Source organism: Centropristis striata, chromosome 3 (genome assembly GCF_030273125.1).
Source record: "Centropristis striata isolate RG_2023a ecotype Rhode Island chromosome 3, C.striata_1.0, whole genome shotgun sequence".
In the NCBI taxonomy this organism is placed as follows: domain Eukaryota; kingdom Metazoa; phylum Chordata; class Actinopteri; order Perciformes; family Serranidae; genus Centropristis; species Centropristis striata.
The window spans coordinates 18,760,259-18,778,395 of record NC_081519.1 but is presented as its reverse complement, the minus strand read 5'-3'; the positions used below and the strand labels follow the sequence as shown (position 1 = coordinate 18,778,395).

Below are 18,137 nucleotides of genomic sequence, written 5' to 3'. Positions count from 1 at the left end.
ATAATCATTTTTGTGCAATTTATTGTGGCCTTCTTATAGAGAAAACACAATGGCTAGCTCTTAAGGTCTAAATACTAGAAACCTTTCTGCACAAGCTGCTCCACCATGTGTTTCACAGTCAGCTCCTCAGAGTCCTCCACTGAGAAGTACCATCCGAGCTCAGTATGGATTTTAGTGCACAGGGGTCAGACACAAAAAGTTAAATCAACAACAAAGATCTATTGTCTCAGAGGTTAACTTCTTTTTGCCAGCAACTGAGGAAATGTAGTGATGCACAATGGAGCATGATAAGAGAAGCCTCAGTGGTACATCAGATTAACATTTTCTGCTTCGCTATTACAGCACACCTTGGTGTGAAGTAAATCTGCTCATCTCATTTGCAGTGCAGCTGATCTTTTTTTTTTTTTTAAATATGGGCTAAATATAGATCGCCTCATCTGTGATAACAAAAGTTGTCACACTGTGAGGAAATAAGAACAAGTGTGGTTGGAAACTTAGTCACCACAGTCACCTCACTTTTCCACTAACAGAAGAGAAAAGTACCAGCACTCCCTGCACTGAGAGTTCTTTCTTTCAATACACTCATTATTCATGTGAAGCACGTAGACAGAATGATTGGCAATGTACTTATAAATAAAAACAGCTGACACATCATCATGTTGTAGCTTTATTCAGTAGTAATATAAATGAGTTGAATCAGCAGACAGTGAGAAGCACCACTGGGCCCCTCAGTGAAGGGACTCATACTTGTCACATCAGAACCCACTTGTTAAAGGTTAAAACATCTATTCAACTGAACAAAAACATCAACACAAAGCAGAAAGAAAAGGAGATGGGTTCCGTTACAAAAAGAATACAAAATGAAAGAAGATGTGAAGTGAGTTGACACACTGGTACGTGACTTTTTCTAACACTGTATGTATTTTCGTAATGTTCAAAAGCAGCCCTCTCCAGTTTTTATTTTAGTTGTGCTACAGTTTGCAATGTTTCTTTCATGTATCACTTTAATTCTGCAGTTACAGTAGTACAGTGATCTCTCTTTAAACTTTGTGACTAATTCTGCCTCACATTGCAGCAGGTTTGGGACAAAAACACAAAGATACAGTGACGCAAAAATGAATGCAGCCCACGAGTTTCGAGTTCACAACAGGAGAGAGCAGTTAAAGTGTTGCACCTTGCAAAGAAAAAAAGTTAGATCAAACACATGGATGTCTATAGTGTGTGTGAAGACATTTAAAACAAAGACAATGTGAAAAAAATAAATACAAGAGGGTGGGGTTGGACAGCTGAGTCGATCACATGGCTTGACCATTTGAATATACAATACATCTGAATGTAGTTATGGTTTCTGGTAGGAATGTGTCTTTAACAGTGTATTCAATATATTTAATAATATGCATCTGTTAATATATTTATTACATCCTCTTTTCTAATCACATAGTTCATTACAGGTCCTCCAGGCGTGGAGTTGCTTAGGAGCGGGATGAGGGGGGGTGGGGGCTCGGGGGGGCAGAGAGAGAGAGGGGAGAGGTCACATAAGTTACTATGGGAGAGTGCAGGGGGGGAGGTGGGGGTTTAGCAGGAGACCTCCATGGTCTGGGGTCCGGCCTGGTTGTCCAGAGCCCCGGTGGCGCTGCCCTCCAGCAGGCTGTTGAGGTTGTTGCGGCTGCGAGTGCTGTCCATGGAGGTGATGCTGGAAGAGGAGGTGGTGCGGGAGCGAGCTAGACGAGTCATTCCTGCTGACGGCACTGTAAAACAGAGACGGGCATTAATATTCCACTCACACGGCACAGAGACTCTGCGCACAACACTTACATGACAACAAAAATGGCTACCATGCAAATACTTCTCAAAAAAGGAGACTAATCAAATAATATGTGTAGCAGAAAATTATTGCACGTGTGTCCACTGTATTAAAAAAAAAAACCATGAAAGCAGTACAACAGTAGCAATCAAACTGAACAGACTGAGGAAGCAACAGCAGCAGGTCATGCAACAAAATAGGACAGAATCCATGCTAACAGGACAAACTGAACTCCTACAGGGAGATGAATGTGTGTCAAAGTATGCAGAGTGATCTCACTGTGTAGAATACTGACAATGAGAGAGCTGCTGTTGAATACCAATATGAAACAGAGCTCTCTGGAGAATTTCTCTGCATACATTGACATTCATCCACTGTGGAGTGTTAAGAGGCCACTGGGTTCAAAGCCTTCTAGTCTGGCAGCTGCTCAACAACCCGGTACCTGATTCGTTGCTCAGGTGACTGAGAAGAACGTAGGGAACTGTAAGCAGTGATTAAAGAAAGGAGAAAGGGAGAAATGTTGAAAAAGGTAGCTCTTCTGTCGCTTTATCCCACCGCAGTGGATTTCTGATTCAAGCTGTCGCAGATCGCTGATCGTTGAGTACAAGAAGAGCTATCAACAACAGGTAAGAAATCAAACCATGTGCAAACCAGAATCTTAATTTCCTGTTCTCTCTGGCCGTTTCTCTTTTGCATTTCACACTGTGGCAATGTGTTAATGAGGGAAAAGCAGCTTTCAGAAACATGCTGAGGTGTTAAGATTTATTTTCCACACTTTCTCTGCATGAAAACAGTCTTTTTAATCAGTTTTAATCCTGCAGTGGCATTTACTCAACAGGGAGACTCGTTGGCCTTTAAAGCAACAGTGAGGCACTGACATACTGGCTACACTGGAGGTTGCCTCCCACGGTGAAGGGTTTTGGGAACAGGAGAGAGCAAAAGAGAATTAGCAGTACAGAAATACACACAGAGAGAGGCATCTCTGTACGGCAACAGCAAGCAAACCGACTTGATTTCATCCATCCATAGAGCCTGGTTGGTGCACTGCAAATCACTACGGTCTGACAGAAATGTGTTTGCAGGTTTTCTTTGCAGATGAATGACCTGAAAGCCTGTTTAAGTATGCACTTTGAGTCTCTTTAGACAGCATCATTAAACAGTGCTCGATAGAAAAGAAAATCACACCACGCAAAACAAAAAACAGAGGGTATTTTAAACGCCCACTCTGAACTGAACAGGAAGTGACTTGCTGTTCAGCGTATCTCAAGTGCCAATGTCATTTTAGTCATGCTAGAAGCACTTACACCTCACCTACTGAGGGTTGTGGGTACCACACACTGCAAAGAGCGGAGAGGAAATGGCGTTAGCGTCCACCGAGTCGCTCAGGCACAACTTAATCAGACTGTGTCTTCTTATGCACCGCTGAACACACTCCAACCCCCATGGGAGTGGGGGCGTTGGGGGTGTTAGCAACAAGACAAAAGAGACTGCAGTGAAAACAACCCTTATTTAAGTAACTGTTCTGTCATTGCACTCACGTCAACAGGAAATTGTGTGAGGAACACAGACAAACCTCGACCACATACACGTCAGCCCAAAAAGGTGTAAGCCTGTAAACAATTCTTGGAGATGCAATATAGAGTTGACCAGTTTCAACCTGTATCATTTTATATTTAGATGTTTTTACTGACTGACCACAAGTAGCAAAAGACATGTGAGCATGTTTACTTACTGTAGCCCATTCCCTGAACAAAGTACTTGAAGGCCTCAGCAAGTTTCCCTGGCTGTGGACAGACAGAGGATAAAAGTTAGAAGATCATTTTGAGAAGAAAACTGCTGCTAAATGACTGAACTCGAACACACTGAAAAACCAACCTGCACAACTTGGGGCAAGCCTCCACAATCAGCCATCTGGAGAAAAATGATTGGTCTCATTAATGAATTCTTTGTAGAGTCAAACACATTATTTTATGCACTGAAAAATGTATTTCACCTTTAGCAGAGTGGTCTTGGTTGGATTTAACCTGGAATTGCACTCCACCTGACACATCAATGAGAAGTTACTACTGAGCAAACAGAGAAATAACTTCCTTAGGCTTGTTATGTTACTGAGCTGAAAGAGTGTTGCTCACCACAGCCTCAACAGCAGGTGATGTGTCACCAACCACCAGCAACGCAGGGCACCTGGATGGGAAAGGCGTAAATATTCTCAGCAACAGGCACTCAGAGACAAATGTGAATTTGTGAATTTTTCTCAGTCTCAAAACCTACGTTAGTGTGTTAACTGTGTCCTCATTCAGACCTACGATTGGCCTCTCGATCTCCAGGTCCCGACGGCTGGTGCAGGAGACAAAATAGTTAGTGGAGTTGGAACAATTTTATGTCACTAAAATGTAAGGTGACTCAGCAGAAATCAACATTTTCTGTTTTCTATTCTTGTTCTTTGTATTATGTGATGCATTGCTTCTGTCTATGCCAGGCGTAGGCAACCTTGGAACAATTTTTTTCATGAAATGTAATGGTTATTTCTTTACATTTTAGGTTTCATTCATCATCATTGGCGTTGTAAAAATGTGTAGCCTATACACAACATTAAAAAAATGTTTTGACATTTAAGTCAGCTAAAATGTGCCTCATAGCTTATGAAAGTCTACGACCTGGTACCGTTACCTCTAAATTTGACCAACTTCAAGTCTAGTTTTGACTGAGATATTTTTTTTTCAGATTTAAGGCTCTCATTTGCTCTTGGGTCCTGGCTGCTTTCTGACAAAATCATATTAATAAATGCTTATTTTTTGCTTTTAATAATGTTGGGAGGCTAATTTAGTTAGTAGGCTGTTTTATCATTGTAAGGCTCAATAATGGCTCTTTTGTCATTAGACCCCTGGTCTATGCATTCTGATACCGGAAAAAGTATTTATGCCCTATAATGCTATCCATACGTGTAATCAAGAACACAATAAATCATGAAATGCTGGAAACTGCCTCCCAAAACAGATTCATTAACATTTTGCAGTGGTGGCGAGCAAAAGGTTTAATGTAGCTGCTTCAGAATTTTATGAAATGTCATGATTTTCAATTAGTCAACTCTGCAGAGCTGTCTACTCCACTAAACTCAAACCAACTGTCGTCCACACTCACCACTTTGAGGATGAGCAACTGAAACGGTGACAGGAAGACAGTCAGTTGAGAAGTCATGAGAACCAAACAAACATCAGCGCAAGTAAAGCATTTTCTCCTCATGCAGAGTGACAAACAAGGTCAAAAACCTCAGTAGCTGTATTTACATATAAACTGCAAACATGCAGGTTCGCTGCTACAGTAGCTTGGAAAATAACGCCATGGGGCATTGAATTTGATGAATTACCACAAATGAGACAATAATTAGCTAGCAAGGGCACCCCAGGGTCCCTCTGCCTCAGTTTCCGTTGCTGGAAGGGTTAGCACTGTGGGAGACTTTGCTGGGAGGAGAGCAGCAGCAGATCATAAGACAGACCTTCACTTAGTGGTTTTAGCACCTCAAATTCACCGGGGGTTACAGCGTGGGGTCAAACATGTGTAACTCCAGCAACAAAATGTTTGCTGATACTGCCAAGCGTAGGGACGGCCTGGAATCAGCCATCTGTCTATTAACCCTAACCCTTCCCCTAACACTGCTGAAAAAAACCCTTGACAAAACACTGTGTATATTAATGTGATGCATCATACTATTGGTAGGAGCCGCAGAAGAGAGCCAGGTTGTCCTGGTTGATGTCTTGGGCGATGTGAAGGCGGTAGGTCTGGATCAGCTCCTGGTTATCTGTGAGCTCATCCTGGTGAAGAGAGGAGAGTAAAAAAAAAGCCTCAAATGAGTTCAGATTAAATGAGAGGAAGACTCCATAAACAGTGCAAGTAAGCAGCATGTATGAAATGTACAGGGAGATGTTGATATTTGCATTAGTCATCCAGACAAGCTGTGTATATCTGCACGTACTTTATGTTCAGAGAGAAAAAGAACAATTACATTTTTAGAACATAAGGCACAGGTCCTGAGAGTGAGGCATTCCTCAAAACTTCAAGCAAGGCATTTTAACATGGCAGAGCAAAAACTGTATTTGGGATTTAATATCCCAGTCTGTCAGTGCTGTTGGTGTTTTCAAACACAAACATTCAGACTGTAAAAGAAGATGAATGTGAATTCACTGGTGAGTCTGGATTCTACATGTCACAATCTACCAGTTTGCTCTACCAGAAATAGAATAATTAGTACATGTCTGTGAGAGCAAGATGAGGTAAAGGTATCAAGGGAAATCAAGAAATTCCTCCGAGGTTCAGTTCATGTTTGACATTGTTTTTTTTTTTTTTTAAGTATATCTTTATTAGTAATTATGTTTCACAACTTATTCACATATACAACCTTTTTTGTTTTTTTTTGTTTTTGTTTATGTTTGACATTGTTAATGAAAAAGGTCAATTACACTGAGAAAAAGCACATGGTGAGAAATGTAGTGTAGGAGAAACTCACAGTGCTGAAGTGGTGAGCCATGATGATATCCACCAAATTACTGGTCCAACCAGACAGCTGCACAAGAGAGGAAGACAGATCCAGTTAAGACAGAGACAAACAGCTGACTTTATATGTATGTGGGAACCTTATGGTTATGGCTACATAGCCATGCCTGTCTATACAGGTAGTGTATGCACTGACGGATTTAATGGGCGTCCTGGTGACCTAGTCGTTGTGGTGCATACCATTACAAAAACAACCAGGCCAGGCAGCCATTCTGTAAGTCTCTCTCTCCCCTCCTACATAATTTCTGTCACTGTACAATAAAGACAAATACTAAAAACACATCTAAAAAGTAAAGGATGCCTCCTCTCTGTAGTTTTCTTTTGTATATTAGGCTCAGTTGCACCGAAGAATAACAAGAGAACAGATGAGGTGTGGTGATATTAATCTCTAAAGGGAGAAAGGTCATATGAAGCTGCCCATGGTTCCCTGACTGTGAACAGCACAGCGAAGAATGTTCTCCATGAACAAACTGATAAAGGACAAACAGCAATGTACTGTTCACAATATTAAAGGGGACATATGCATATTTTCAGTTTCATATTTTCCAGGTCTTCGGCAACTGCTTTCTCAGCACTACCATTGCATCTGGGGAATTACTGTAATGCTTATCCTCATGGAAATCTTACTTTTTCACCCTTTTTTAAAAATGGGAATATGGGACCTTAGAAGTACAGTAGCACACTACAGTATTGTGACCCATCAGATCTAATCCATACAAATGAACTATAGTAACAGTAACAAGTTCTTCAAGTAAAAGTGATTTTTATTATTGATAACAGATATGCAATCTTGACATTATTCTGCTGGCCCGTCAGTTCATAGAATGATCCTGTTCAATAAAAATATATGTAATCACGTATATTATGGATATAAACCAGGGGCGATCCAAATTTTGATGACAGAGCGCCAATTTAGGGAGTAGTCACGCAATGTTGTCGCTGTTGTTACCTTTATTAGGGTGATCCTCCATTAAAGAATTTCTAAGATCAACTAACACCGATATGACTTTGAGTCATCACTTAGTTTGTTTAATCAATTGATCGTTAAAACTATGTTTCTTCACAAAAAAGTAATGCAAAAGCACAACTTTACCTCTTGTATTTAATGATCTGCTTGTGAGTTTCTTCAACTAAAGTAATGTTATTCAGCTAAGACTAAAATGGCCAATAAGTCAACTGAAAGGGGGTGAACAGTACTACTACTGATGACGGAGCTGCCATGTAGTCATTCTTAACTTGACTGATGCTTATTTCAAAATGTTTATGGCTTGGTGTTAGCATCCTCAATTCCATAACTTCACCATAATCCAAATTAGTTCTTGCATTGTACAGAATTGACTAGAATAAAATGTGAGGCATAAATTAAACAGTGAGCTTAAAATAGTACTTCTAGGATAGGTAGCATTAAAGAAAGTGGTCAAACTCCAACATGCATTCATTAATAACAACCTAACAAATAGCAGGAAACTGAACTGAAATGGCTGGTTAATTATTTAGGTAACAGCTCCATGTGTACTGGGTGTACTGAGGACTTTCTAGGGTTATGCTGCAGTGGTAATGCTGACCTTTGAAGCCGCCCAGTCGATCCAGCCTTCAGCACAGGGGTCAACGTTGATCAGAACCAGTCCCTCCACCAGCGTGGGGTTGAGGAGCTGCGAGCAGAAGGATTTATGTCAGTGCAAACTTAAAATTATGATGTTTTCCTCAATAAGGGTTATCTTGCATTATGTGTGCTGTGATTTGCAGACAGCTTTGATGTCTCAGGTGTAAAACTAGTGTTATTTAGTCTTAGGATTCCTGATCGAGTGAGATAAAAGAATGGTGCCTATCTGTTGCTACATTTTTACAATGACCAGAAGTTTGTCATTTTTTGCTCACGATTTCGTGTAATCCCTCAACAGTACAAACACAGGATAAATCCACTGGATGTGTTCTCTGTCCTGTTGTGACAAAAAGTGAAGCATGTTGAAATGAAGACACGAAACAATGAAAATGGAATCCTGCTGCTAAATTAGGGGGTGCGGTTTTGGAAATGCCTGAAGACAGAAAGAGGATGTCTGGGGAAATCCAAGATCCATCTCGCCCAATGCTAAGGGAATACTGTGGATGCTGCTTTCAACACGATGCAAATGCAATGCAGCAACAGCTGCTATAAATCTATCAACACATTTTGTTCCAAGCCAGTTAGAGCAAATTAAATTTCAAAATCAATTTTCGTACTTAATTCCAAACAAGAGCAGACTCTCCGTGGAGAGCCTGGCAGCACGAATACTAATCCCTACACCTTCTTTTTCTACCCCTGACCACCATCCTCTCTCTCTCTCCATTATTCATCTTTCAGTGCTTCCTCACTCCTCTCTGTCACTTCCAGCTCTTTCTGCTCTATTGTACACATGGCGCTTATTTTAGCTCCACTGCGTTCAGTGTGGAAATAAGACGTAAGCAACTAAAAAGGAGAGAATCACTGAGGTGATTCATCATTTGGGGAATAGCAGTGTATGCAGCAGACTGTGGAGAGACCTGATGCCCTGTGTGGGCTTGATGGGAGGCTTTAATGTTCAGTGTAACAAGCGGTGTGGCCTGAAAACCTTCAATTATTACAGGCGAAACCGAGAGAAGGACAGAAAATAAAAGGGTTTGAGATTGTGGACTCGCTGGTCCTGACGGGAGACTCACTGCAAAGCGGGTGAGGATGTACGCTCCTGCTCCCACGCCAATGCCGATCATACTGTTGACCCTGCAGAGAAACCACTGGTTACCGTGGGACTGGTGGTAATGAATAGTCAATTTATGCATATGACCATTGATCAGCTATCAACACGGGGGCCACTTACTTGAGCTGAGTCATCACAGAGGGCAGCATTTCAGCCATCTCGTCCATGGTGGGGTAGCGATAGCTGGAGACAGACGTAAAGCATGTGAGTCCATGCATTTAATTAGAGAAACTCAGTTTATCATAAATTAAATACTTTTTAGACCAATAGGCTGGACTATAAATGTACTTTCATTAGTAAATGAACTACCAGCTCACTTTAAATTCGAAATGAATTGATTGCGGCGCCTACATCAGCAATGAAATAAATCTGTTCCCATTTGTCAGTGTATGTAAAACCAGTCTGACACCCACCCGCTGGGGAAGGGAGGTGCACCCTCCTGCTGGCCGGGCGCGTCCACGTGAACCACTGCAAAGTGCTGCGTGATCTCCTGCATGTCCTCATAGTTGAACAGGGTGTTGAAGCACGACTTGTCTAGAAAGGTGCAAACAGAGGACGCGGTGAGACTGTGAGAGTTCAGGAGTTTAAACTCTGTCCAGGACCTGTGTGTGACTGTCAGAGGCTAAAAACAAGCAAACATCACATCCAGGACATTGCGTATCGATGAGTCTATTTTTGGCTGACTCACGGTTGAGACCGATGTCGTGATAGGTGAGGATGACGGGTCTGTTGCCCTTGGGAACGCCTCTCATTGTCACATGGAGAACGCCATGGGGAGTCTCAATGTCATGCTCCTGCAGCCACAGAGAACAACAAGAAGAAAGAACCGTTAAAGATTAAAAAAATGTTTTATGAATGAAGCTTCGAATTTTCAAATTATTCACATCACATCTATCACATTTAAAGGAAAAATCCCAGTGTTAATTAGGAAAATAAACTAAAACAATCCAGATCCAGCATCATTCAAACAAATTAAAATCCAAAAGCCATTTGGGTTACATATTCCTTCATTATGAACCTGGCTAACGCAGTTCTTTTATTTTAGCTACAGCAAAGTAGCATAACTGATTCCAAAGAACTTGTCTTAAACGTAAATAAACGCAATGCATATGGAATAATTTGCTCAGCCTTTGTGATACATATTCAATGGAAAGCTTATTTTTTGTACAAAGTGATAACTTTTGTTTCTGCAAAATTACAATCTGAATTCTGAATTTGATGCTTTCTGTTTTTATTTACATTTCACTCGTTTCCTCTTTTGAAATCAGGGTTTATAAACAAGGAAACCACATCCACGAGCATGCTCAGTAACGTCTGAACAACACATAGATTATCACTAGCGACAGAATATCAGAATGTTCAGCGCAATGGTACAGCACTTTCAAGGGTGTTAAATGGGTTTTTTTTGGTAAGGAAAGATAAGCTACAGCACATCAGTCTCTGGCTGTGCAGACAATACATAATTAGTAAAATAAATTCATCTTAGTATTGTTTTATTCATAGGATTTTTTGATAATAAAACAGTTTTATGCTTTAAGCAGCATAATATTAATTGTATTGTGTGGCCTTTTTCTCTATACATGAACATTATCTCAGCCAAGCACAAAGCAGGAGATAATACATAAAGACAAGACATAAACTTGGAACATTTTCAGTTCCATCTATGCTATGCTATACTGACTGATAAAGTACATGCACATGTGAAATAAAATAAAACAATTGCATCTGCAACAAAGCTTGAACATAGAGGTGATGATTTAATTCACAAAAATCAAACATATTCCCTAAAGAAAACCCCACATGACCAAAACACAGAATTTGGGGACTCTATCTCAATTTGAGGATGCAAAGCATGCCCCAGTTCTCCACCACACATTCCTTAGACCCTTGGACAAATAAAGCACAGAATGGGCTGTGTGAGAAACAGTCTTTTCACTTGGTAAAATAGTCTTTTTATCTAAGGGACTGGAACTCACAGCGCATTCACAAGTGTGACTCTGCAAAAATGAATGTCTTTGCAGACAGAGCCATTAAAATTCAAAGACCTCACACCAGCTTCATTCTCTCCATTGCTTTCTTTTAAAAATCTGTCTCTATCGAGCAGGAGTAAGCCCTGCGACAGTACTTCACGAGTACTTGTACAAAAAGCACAATAAATGGATTAAGAGTAATTTCAGCTGTCACTTCATCTGACTGGAAGACACAGAAATGTGGCGAAGATAAATCAGAGGATTTATTTTAAAAAATGACACAGCAAAAACAAACAGAGCCTCCAGTAGATGGTTGAGAGTCTGAAAGAGTGCAGATAGTGACATAACTGGTGGTAATAAAATATACAGTATGTTACATGGCCAGTTTCTACAATTCTATTAGAATCACTGTCACAAACACACACACCTTCCAAGGTCAGCATGACTTGGTGCTGCATACAAGGGTGTGCATGACTTAGCTACGTGCGTGTGTGTGTGTGTGTGTGTGTGTGTGTGTGTGTGTACTGCACAGAACAGGAGCACCAGGGAGGGGCCCAGTGCTCGCCTGGTCTCAAGGCCCAATGGTCATCAATAATAAAGAGAGCGAGCCAAGGCGGACGAGAGACACAGGTTATGGCTGACAGACACAGAGGGAGCGTGACTCTGACTGCTCCCCTCCTGGTTGCTACTGCGGGCATTTGGCTGATGGATATGTGTCACAATCTCTTCAGAGGGAAGAATAAATACATTCTCAAGGACAACGCTGCAGTAATTTGCATCTGCAATCTGTAATGGACACAGCAACACAAAAGTGAAAACACTTATATTGTCAACAACGGAAAGAGATATCTTCATATGTGTGGGTGTTGGTACAGAGATCAGCCTGTCGCACAGAACACGAAAACACCACAAAGCAACTCTCACTGACTGTGTACTTCAGTCCACTGATGCTCAATATAACCTCTAAACCTGAGATGGAATAAACCATGAAGAAACTCTCCTGCCGACAGGAAGCCTTGAGCCCATCGGAGGCCTTTTCACAGATAACAAAATGATTCTGCAACCTCAGCCAGGTGTGTGTGTGTGTGTGTGGTGGTGGGGGGGGGGGGGAGAGAACAACCTGTTATAGACGGAGAGGAAACTCTCTGTGGCCGTGTTGCTGCTGCAGAATTTTTGTTTTTAGACAAGGACAGAGTCAAGGACACTGTGTAGAAAGAGAAGAAAACGAGGCAAACACACTTGCCTGCCTTCTGGTGTGCAGTGTACATGCGCCAGAGATAGCAGGCGTATACGCCCCAGCAGTGTTGGGAAATGAAAAAGGTGATTGGAGCACAGGGGGGAAAGAGATAATAAAGCGTCTGGAAGTGTATGGGAGGAAATAGAGCGTGAAAGGAAGCCGGGACAGAGTGACAGAGACAGAAGGAAAGAAGAGGGAAGACAGGGGGAGTCCTGTATGACTAACAGAAAGGTGTGCCTTAAAACCAAAGGGCGCATCACATTAATTTATCATGCCTTTCCAGCCATGTCCTGGCACACACCAGGGTGGAGAATCATGGAGAAAAGGGTAGCACAAAAGGGAGTAAAGGAGAGGACCTATTATATCTATTCATTTGGCTCTTGGCAGAGTTTGAAAGCTGTATTGATCTGAGTGCTGCCTTTCACCATTTGCTTTCACAGATACATATGGGTATATCTGTACACACAGCAGCATCTCAAGGAAACAGACATAGGGTGGGGCTGCTAGCCTGGACAGCTAGAGGGGAAAAAGAGGGAAAGCACTGCAATGTAAGCAATCCTTTTTCATCTACAATACATTCATTGTGGCTAGTAGTTGGACAAAAAGTCTGTGTGGATGTTTGGGGGGTTGTAGGTGAGTGGAATACTGAGTAGGGGTTTGTGCTTTGCTGGAGAGGCGCTTCAGGAGGTTGCCTGGGGCAGACAGAGAGGTAATCACTTGGGTTTGGGTCCCAGAATGAAGGAGGGCGAGGGAGGTGAAAAAGAGGAGAGCAATATGTCATGCTGTTCCTGTTCCCGCAATCCCTCTCTTATCAATCCCTCCTCCCTTCCACGCCCTGCCAGGAACAGCATCAATCACCCCTGAGAACAGCATTACAGAGCAAGAAACACGAAGCAGTCTGCAAATTAATTTAATGCACACACAAGAACATATGCAGACAGACACATATCTGCACCCATGCATCCTGTGCATGTTCTCCAATGGGATCATCCCAGGTGCATGCCACCCTGCTGTCCTTTGACACAAACACAGCCCTCCCCACCTGCAGCACACATACAGTATGTGTGTGTGTCATCGAAGCAGTGGGTTGGAACTACAAAGTCTCTGCAGGGGAGGGAAGGAGCTGCTACAGTGGTTTTGGTGTGTTGTCGCCACAGTGTGTGTGGGGGGTGAGTGACCTCCCTGCCTGTCTGTTTTCAGTGATAACAAAATTAGGAACACAATGCTGGCACTATGCACCATCCACAGCCGTTCACAGGCAAAACACGCATTCCTGCAGTTATGGATGAGCACAACAAAATACATTTGAGATATACAGAAGCAGGCACTCTGAAACACACAATATCAACAACCCTACTGATGGACACCCATATACTGACAGGCACGTACACATTGTCTGGTTGTGGCATTTGCAAATTCAGACACTACATGCATGCATCTTTCATATCACCACCTTAAAATGTACCATTGCACCCATAGCATGTTTAGCCTTTGCAGGCTGCACACATGGGCACTGTGTGACCTGTAGGCGCACGTACACACAGACACACAGACACACACACACACACACACACAACAAATGTTTTAACCCCACACTAGCAGCTGCCCGGAGAGAATAAGCCCAAAGTCTCGGCCGTCTGCTGAAGGTGGTGACAAGCAAGCCAGGAAAGACCACCACAAGCTTCCTAGAGGCAGCTGCTGTCCTCTTTGAGGAGACCGCACCACAACCTCCCCCTCTAATCTCAACTAGAACCCCCTGCTGCAAGGACCCAGCCAGGTGTGTCAAGGCAGGCAAGATGCATTTGTCACTCACCACTCCATTCCCAGAGCATGCAATCTGGTCCAGGTCCAGAATAGCTGACATGTTTTTCCCACGCAGGAGAGGAGTGTGTTACGCTATGTGCAAGTGTGTGCTGGGCAGCTTTGAAGATCTCCAAAAGGAGGAGGAGGAAGAGGAGGAGGGCGGGAGCGTTGGTAGGAAGGGAGGGATGTAGGGTGAGGCAGCAAGGGGAGCAGCGACAAGGAAAACGGAGAAGAGAGGGAGGAGAAAGACACAGCAGAGGGAGTAAGGAGGAGATGGGTAAATAATCTGAATGAAAGCAGAAGAGGGAGGGTGTGGAAAAGATGCAGAGAGAACAAGAGAGACAGAGACAAGAGGTGGGAAAGAGAGCAGGAAAAGAGACAGAGGGGGAGGAGAGTGAGACTGCAGTTTGTGCTTGGTAGTCACAACGCGTCCGTGCATCCAGCCACCGGTGCGTCTAATTGGATTGCGGAGGGTCAGGTGGGTAGAGGGAGAGGGTGGGGCTTAGAGGAGAAAAGAGAAAAGGAAGGGGGGAGTGGGTGGGTGGTTGGAAGAAGGGTGATGGGGTGCAAAGGATGCAGAGGCAGTATACGAAAACGGGCAGGCTGCTGACGTCATACAGCGATACTGATAAAGTGGAGGGAGAGGAGAGGAGGCTGACTTTGACAGCTCGCCCTGGACTGTGTTCTGTATCAGCAAAATGGCTGCTCATCACGTAGGTTTAGCTACAACTGTCTCCAGATTCACTTTAGCTTCACCTTGCTGAGGGAGAAGACCGTGACCTCAGCATCCAAATAAGAAACACCTAAACATGAATATCCACAATCAGACACTGTTTATATTTACCATAAAATGCAGCAGTCTGTTGAACTATAGCCTTGCTACAAATCATACGCCTCATACTGCAGCACTACTTTACATTGAAATCTCCTTAGAAAGCTTCAGTAGTCATTTCACTATTGAAATGTACAAGATAACTCTCATTGCGTTCCTGGCTTCCCAGAAAATGAAACCACATCCAGCTACTATTTATATCCAGCATTCACAACCCTACATGAAAGGATCCATTTCCTCTGAAGCTGCCCCTGAATCATTTGATCCACATAGTTTATTGATCTCTCCTTTCTACTCTCCTCTGTCATCTTCACAACTGCTAGCAGTGCAGAATATCACGTCTTTGTGTGAGACAGGCTGCTCTGTGCAGCCAATGCATACATGCAAACGGCAGAGTGGGTGGGATGACAAAGAAAAAAGGTGCTTTATTGGTTAGTCTATGTAGCAGCATGTTTGGTTGTTAACTGCTGTTTTTCCTCCAAAATGTTCCTATCCGAACCCAACAGATGGTGCCACTGACACACATGCACTGTATGTACATTTTGAGCAATAAATATTTAAAAAATTAAGTATAGGTATCAAAAATACACATATGGCCCACACACATTTTCCCCCAGCAGTGCAATGCTGGGAAAAATGTAATTACAGTGTTTAGTTCCATCTCCATTCATTCATGTCAGTATGCAACATGACTAAGTATGTATAGTGTGATGTAATGCCAGATTTTATCACAATATACATGCGATTGGTCACATCAACTCATAGAAATGTTATGTGCGACCAAGCATGCTTACTCTTTCCTCGAAAACAGCAGGGGCCTCTGTGTCACGCATTGAGTCACTGTGTGTCTCAGCAGGACTCTGCAGTCTGAGGAGTCATGCAGCCTCACAGTGACACTCCGATCTGCATCGCTCACTTCAATGTAGAGCTCTGCATTGATAGAATTTAAGGTTTGATTTTCACACGTACAAACAAAAATTTAAAATGCTAAGGAAAAAAAATACTGTATTCAACTGTCCACCACATGAAATGACAAGATCAATTTTACCCCCCTCTCCAAGATGGTGACTGAGCAACATCTGTGCAATAAACTACAAATCTGTGATGCCTGAGCCCACCTTTAGGGCATTTAAAACAGATAATATACAGCAAGAAAAGCACAGCAGACTAAAGACACATCACACAAAACACAGCCCTGCAGCCTCGCAACGGACAGGCCTGTGGCGCCCTCTGCTGAGCTAAATGAGTCAGGGAGGATTTTAAAAGTCATAGACATGACTTGGCAGCCATTGGTCTGAAAAATTAAGTAGGCAGCTTCTTCTATCTAGTCTTTGTGTAGGAATTGTATATGGTAAAGAAAAGACATGGCATCCAAACTGGAAATAACCACAAAATGAAACCTAAAAAGTCATTATCAATATATATTATGGAAAAACAATTTATTAATGAGAAGTATAAGCTGAAAAAAACATTTTCAGTGACTAAAGCATCACATGGATTCAGATTCCAGATTCAACTTTCTGCTCTCCACAAAAAACAACTCTGAGATGTTCTATTTTTAAAATGTACAGTCAGCCATTTCCATTTCCATGAGGTAACTCCGTGTTCTTAAGTATGCACTTTAAAACACAGCAGGTCCCTGTGGGTGGAGGATGCTGACTCACACCTTCCTCCCTTCTCATTGGTGTAAGCAGGACATCTCAAAGAACATGAGACTGCAGCGCCACACCCTCTAGGTTCTCCTTTCTGACCCCACCTCACCACCACCACCGCCACCATCATCCATGCCGCCTTCCTCATGCAGGTGCAGAGTGCTTTGACTATGACTGTTGCAGTACCTATGAGCAGCCTGTGGTGGGAGCTGGAGTAGTATAGTCAAGATGAGAGCAGCTGGATTTGTCCTCCAGCTGCTGAAATGTCATGTCGTTGCTCAGAGTGATGGTGTAGCAGTGAGGTCATGAGGACCCCTCCCCCACACAGACTGTATTCATGGGAAGTCTGCTGCTAATGCCTTGTAATGCCTTTTGTTCTTCTAATACTAGACTGTGTAACAATGCTAGTCAGGTACACACCTTTAACAACCAACTTTTTTTCATCACAAATTAGCTTGTATTGGTTCATCTCAAACCAACGTGCAGAGCCTTGTCCTTCACCTACACAAAATGCATATGATTAAAATAGTGAGAAATATTTGACATTTCATTTTATTCCCCATGGCGATCCACAGAGATCCAAAATTGAAAATCTGTGAGGAATGCTTTTGAATGTAGCCAATAGTTAGAGTGAAATACAGCTTAGTACCACAGTTTGTCCTCGATACTGTGGCTACTTGCTAATTTGCTGAGAAGCTTGCAGAGTTTCTGCCTTTATGGCTTGTAAAAACAGAAATATACACACATTTCAGGGGTGTACCAAATAGTTTGAAGTATCATTTAATAATTAGTTTCTTTCAGGTTTTGTTTTTTCAATATTTTTTGGATGATGTTGGGAGTTCTGGGGCAAACAATCACGGAGACTGTTCAATTATGATATAAATTAATGCCAGGAATATCCTTTTAAATCTGATAAGGCTGTACTGAATAATTCAAAGCTTGATTCATAACAACATTTAAATCTTGAAACTACATTTGAATGCAGTGCAGCTTTAGTTTCTCTATGTCTGTTCATTCTGTTTAAACTTTGTTATTTTTGTAAGCACAGTTGCAGATAAAGATTAGGCTATTGTTATTTTACCAAGATTATATTATTTGTAGAATTAGATTTCAGTGCTGCCGTAGGACTGTTTCCAACTTGTGTAACTCAAACATCTTCAGAGCGTTGTTTTTTCCCAAACCTGACAAAATATTCTGCTTCTGTCCTTATCTGTTGGTGTTTGTTCAAAAACAACATTTTCACTGCAGGCAAAAAACTGTCTGCTTTATTTTAGCAGCAATGTAACAGCACTACAAATTACATCTAAATAACCCCAGTAACAGCTTATTCAATCTGTTCATGCACTTTGTTTGAGGATTTAACAAATAAAAGAGAAATATATTTCTCTAAATGACTAAATGTAAATATTTTAGGGTGACAAAAGACATTCTGTAAAGCCCACATTTTAATTTCTATGGACAAAAAAAAGTTCAGAAAGAAAGAATACCTGCTTGTTGCTCTTTAAAGTCATTTATATGTTCTAGTTAGGGCCCGATTTATATGGGATTTTTTGCGACTGATGCCTTTATTGATT

At 42.1% G+C, this 18,137-nt stretch overlaps 1 protein-coding gene across 3 annotated transcripts in view; it reads right to left on the bottom strand.

Annotated features, from left to right (window-relative positions):
• Positions 1-654: 654 nt before the first annotated feature.
• Positions 655-18,137, bottom strand: part of ndrg3a (ndrg family member 3a) — a 37,190-nt gene continuing 19,707 nt past the window's right edge. Inside the window, exons 1-15 of one of the 3 annotated variants that reach the window (XM_059329073.1) lie at positions 14,090-14,247; positions 9,758-9,863; positions 9,483-9,603; positions 9,190-9,252; positions 9,032-9,092; positions 7,921-8,007; positions 6,309-6,365; positions 5,513-5,616; positions 4,076-4,141; positions 3,937-3,988; positions 3,798-3,845; positions 3,680-3,715; positions 3,537-3,588; positions 2,247-2,285; positions 655-1,748 (exon numbers count right to left, since the gene is read on the bottom strand). In XM_059329073.1, coding sequence (XP_059185056.1) covers positions 1,576-1,748; positions 2,247-2,285; positions 3,537-3,588; positions 3,680-3,715; positions 3,798-3,845; positions 3,937-3,988; positions 4,076-4,141; positions 5,513-5,616; positions 6,309-6,365; positions 7,921-8,007; positions 9,032-9,092; positions 9,190-9,252; positions 9,483-9,603; positions 9,758-9,863; positions 14,090-14,140 — 1,116 coding nt within the window. In that variant the 5' untranslated portion in view covers positions 14,141-14,247 and the 3' untranslated portion in view covers positions 655-1,575. Of the gene's footprint in view, positions 1,749-2,246; positions 2,286-3,536; positions 3,589-3,679; positions 3,716-3,797; positions 3,846-3,936; positions 3,989-4,075; positions 4,142-5,512; positions 5,617-6,308; positions 6,366-7,920; positions 8,008-9,031; positions 9,093-9,189; positions 9,253-9,482; positions 9,604-9,757; positions 9,864-14,089; positions 14,248-18,137 lie in introns of those variants that run through there. The other 2 variants (XM_059329071.1, XM_059329072.1) reach the window with 2 other exon arrangements.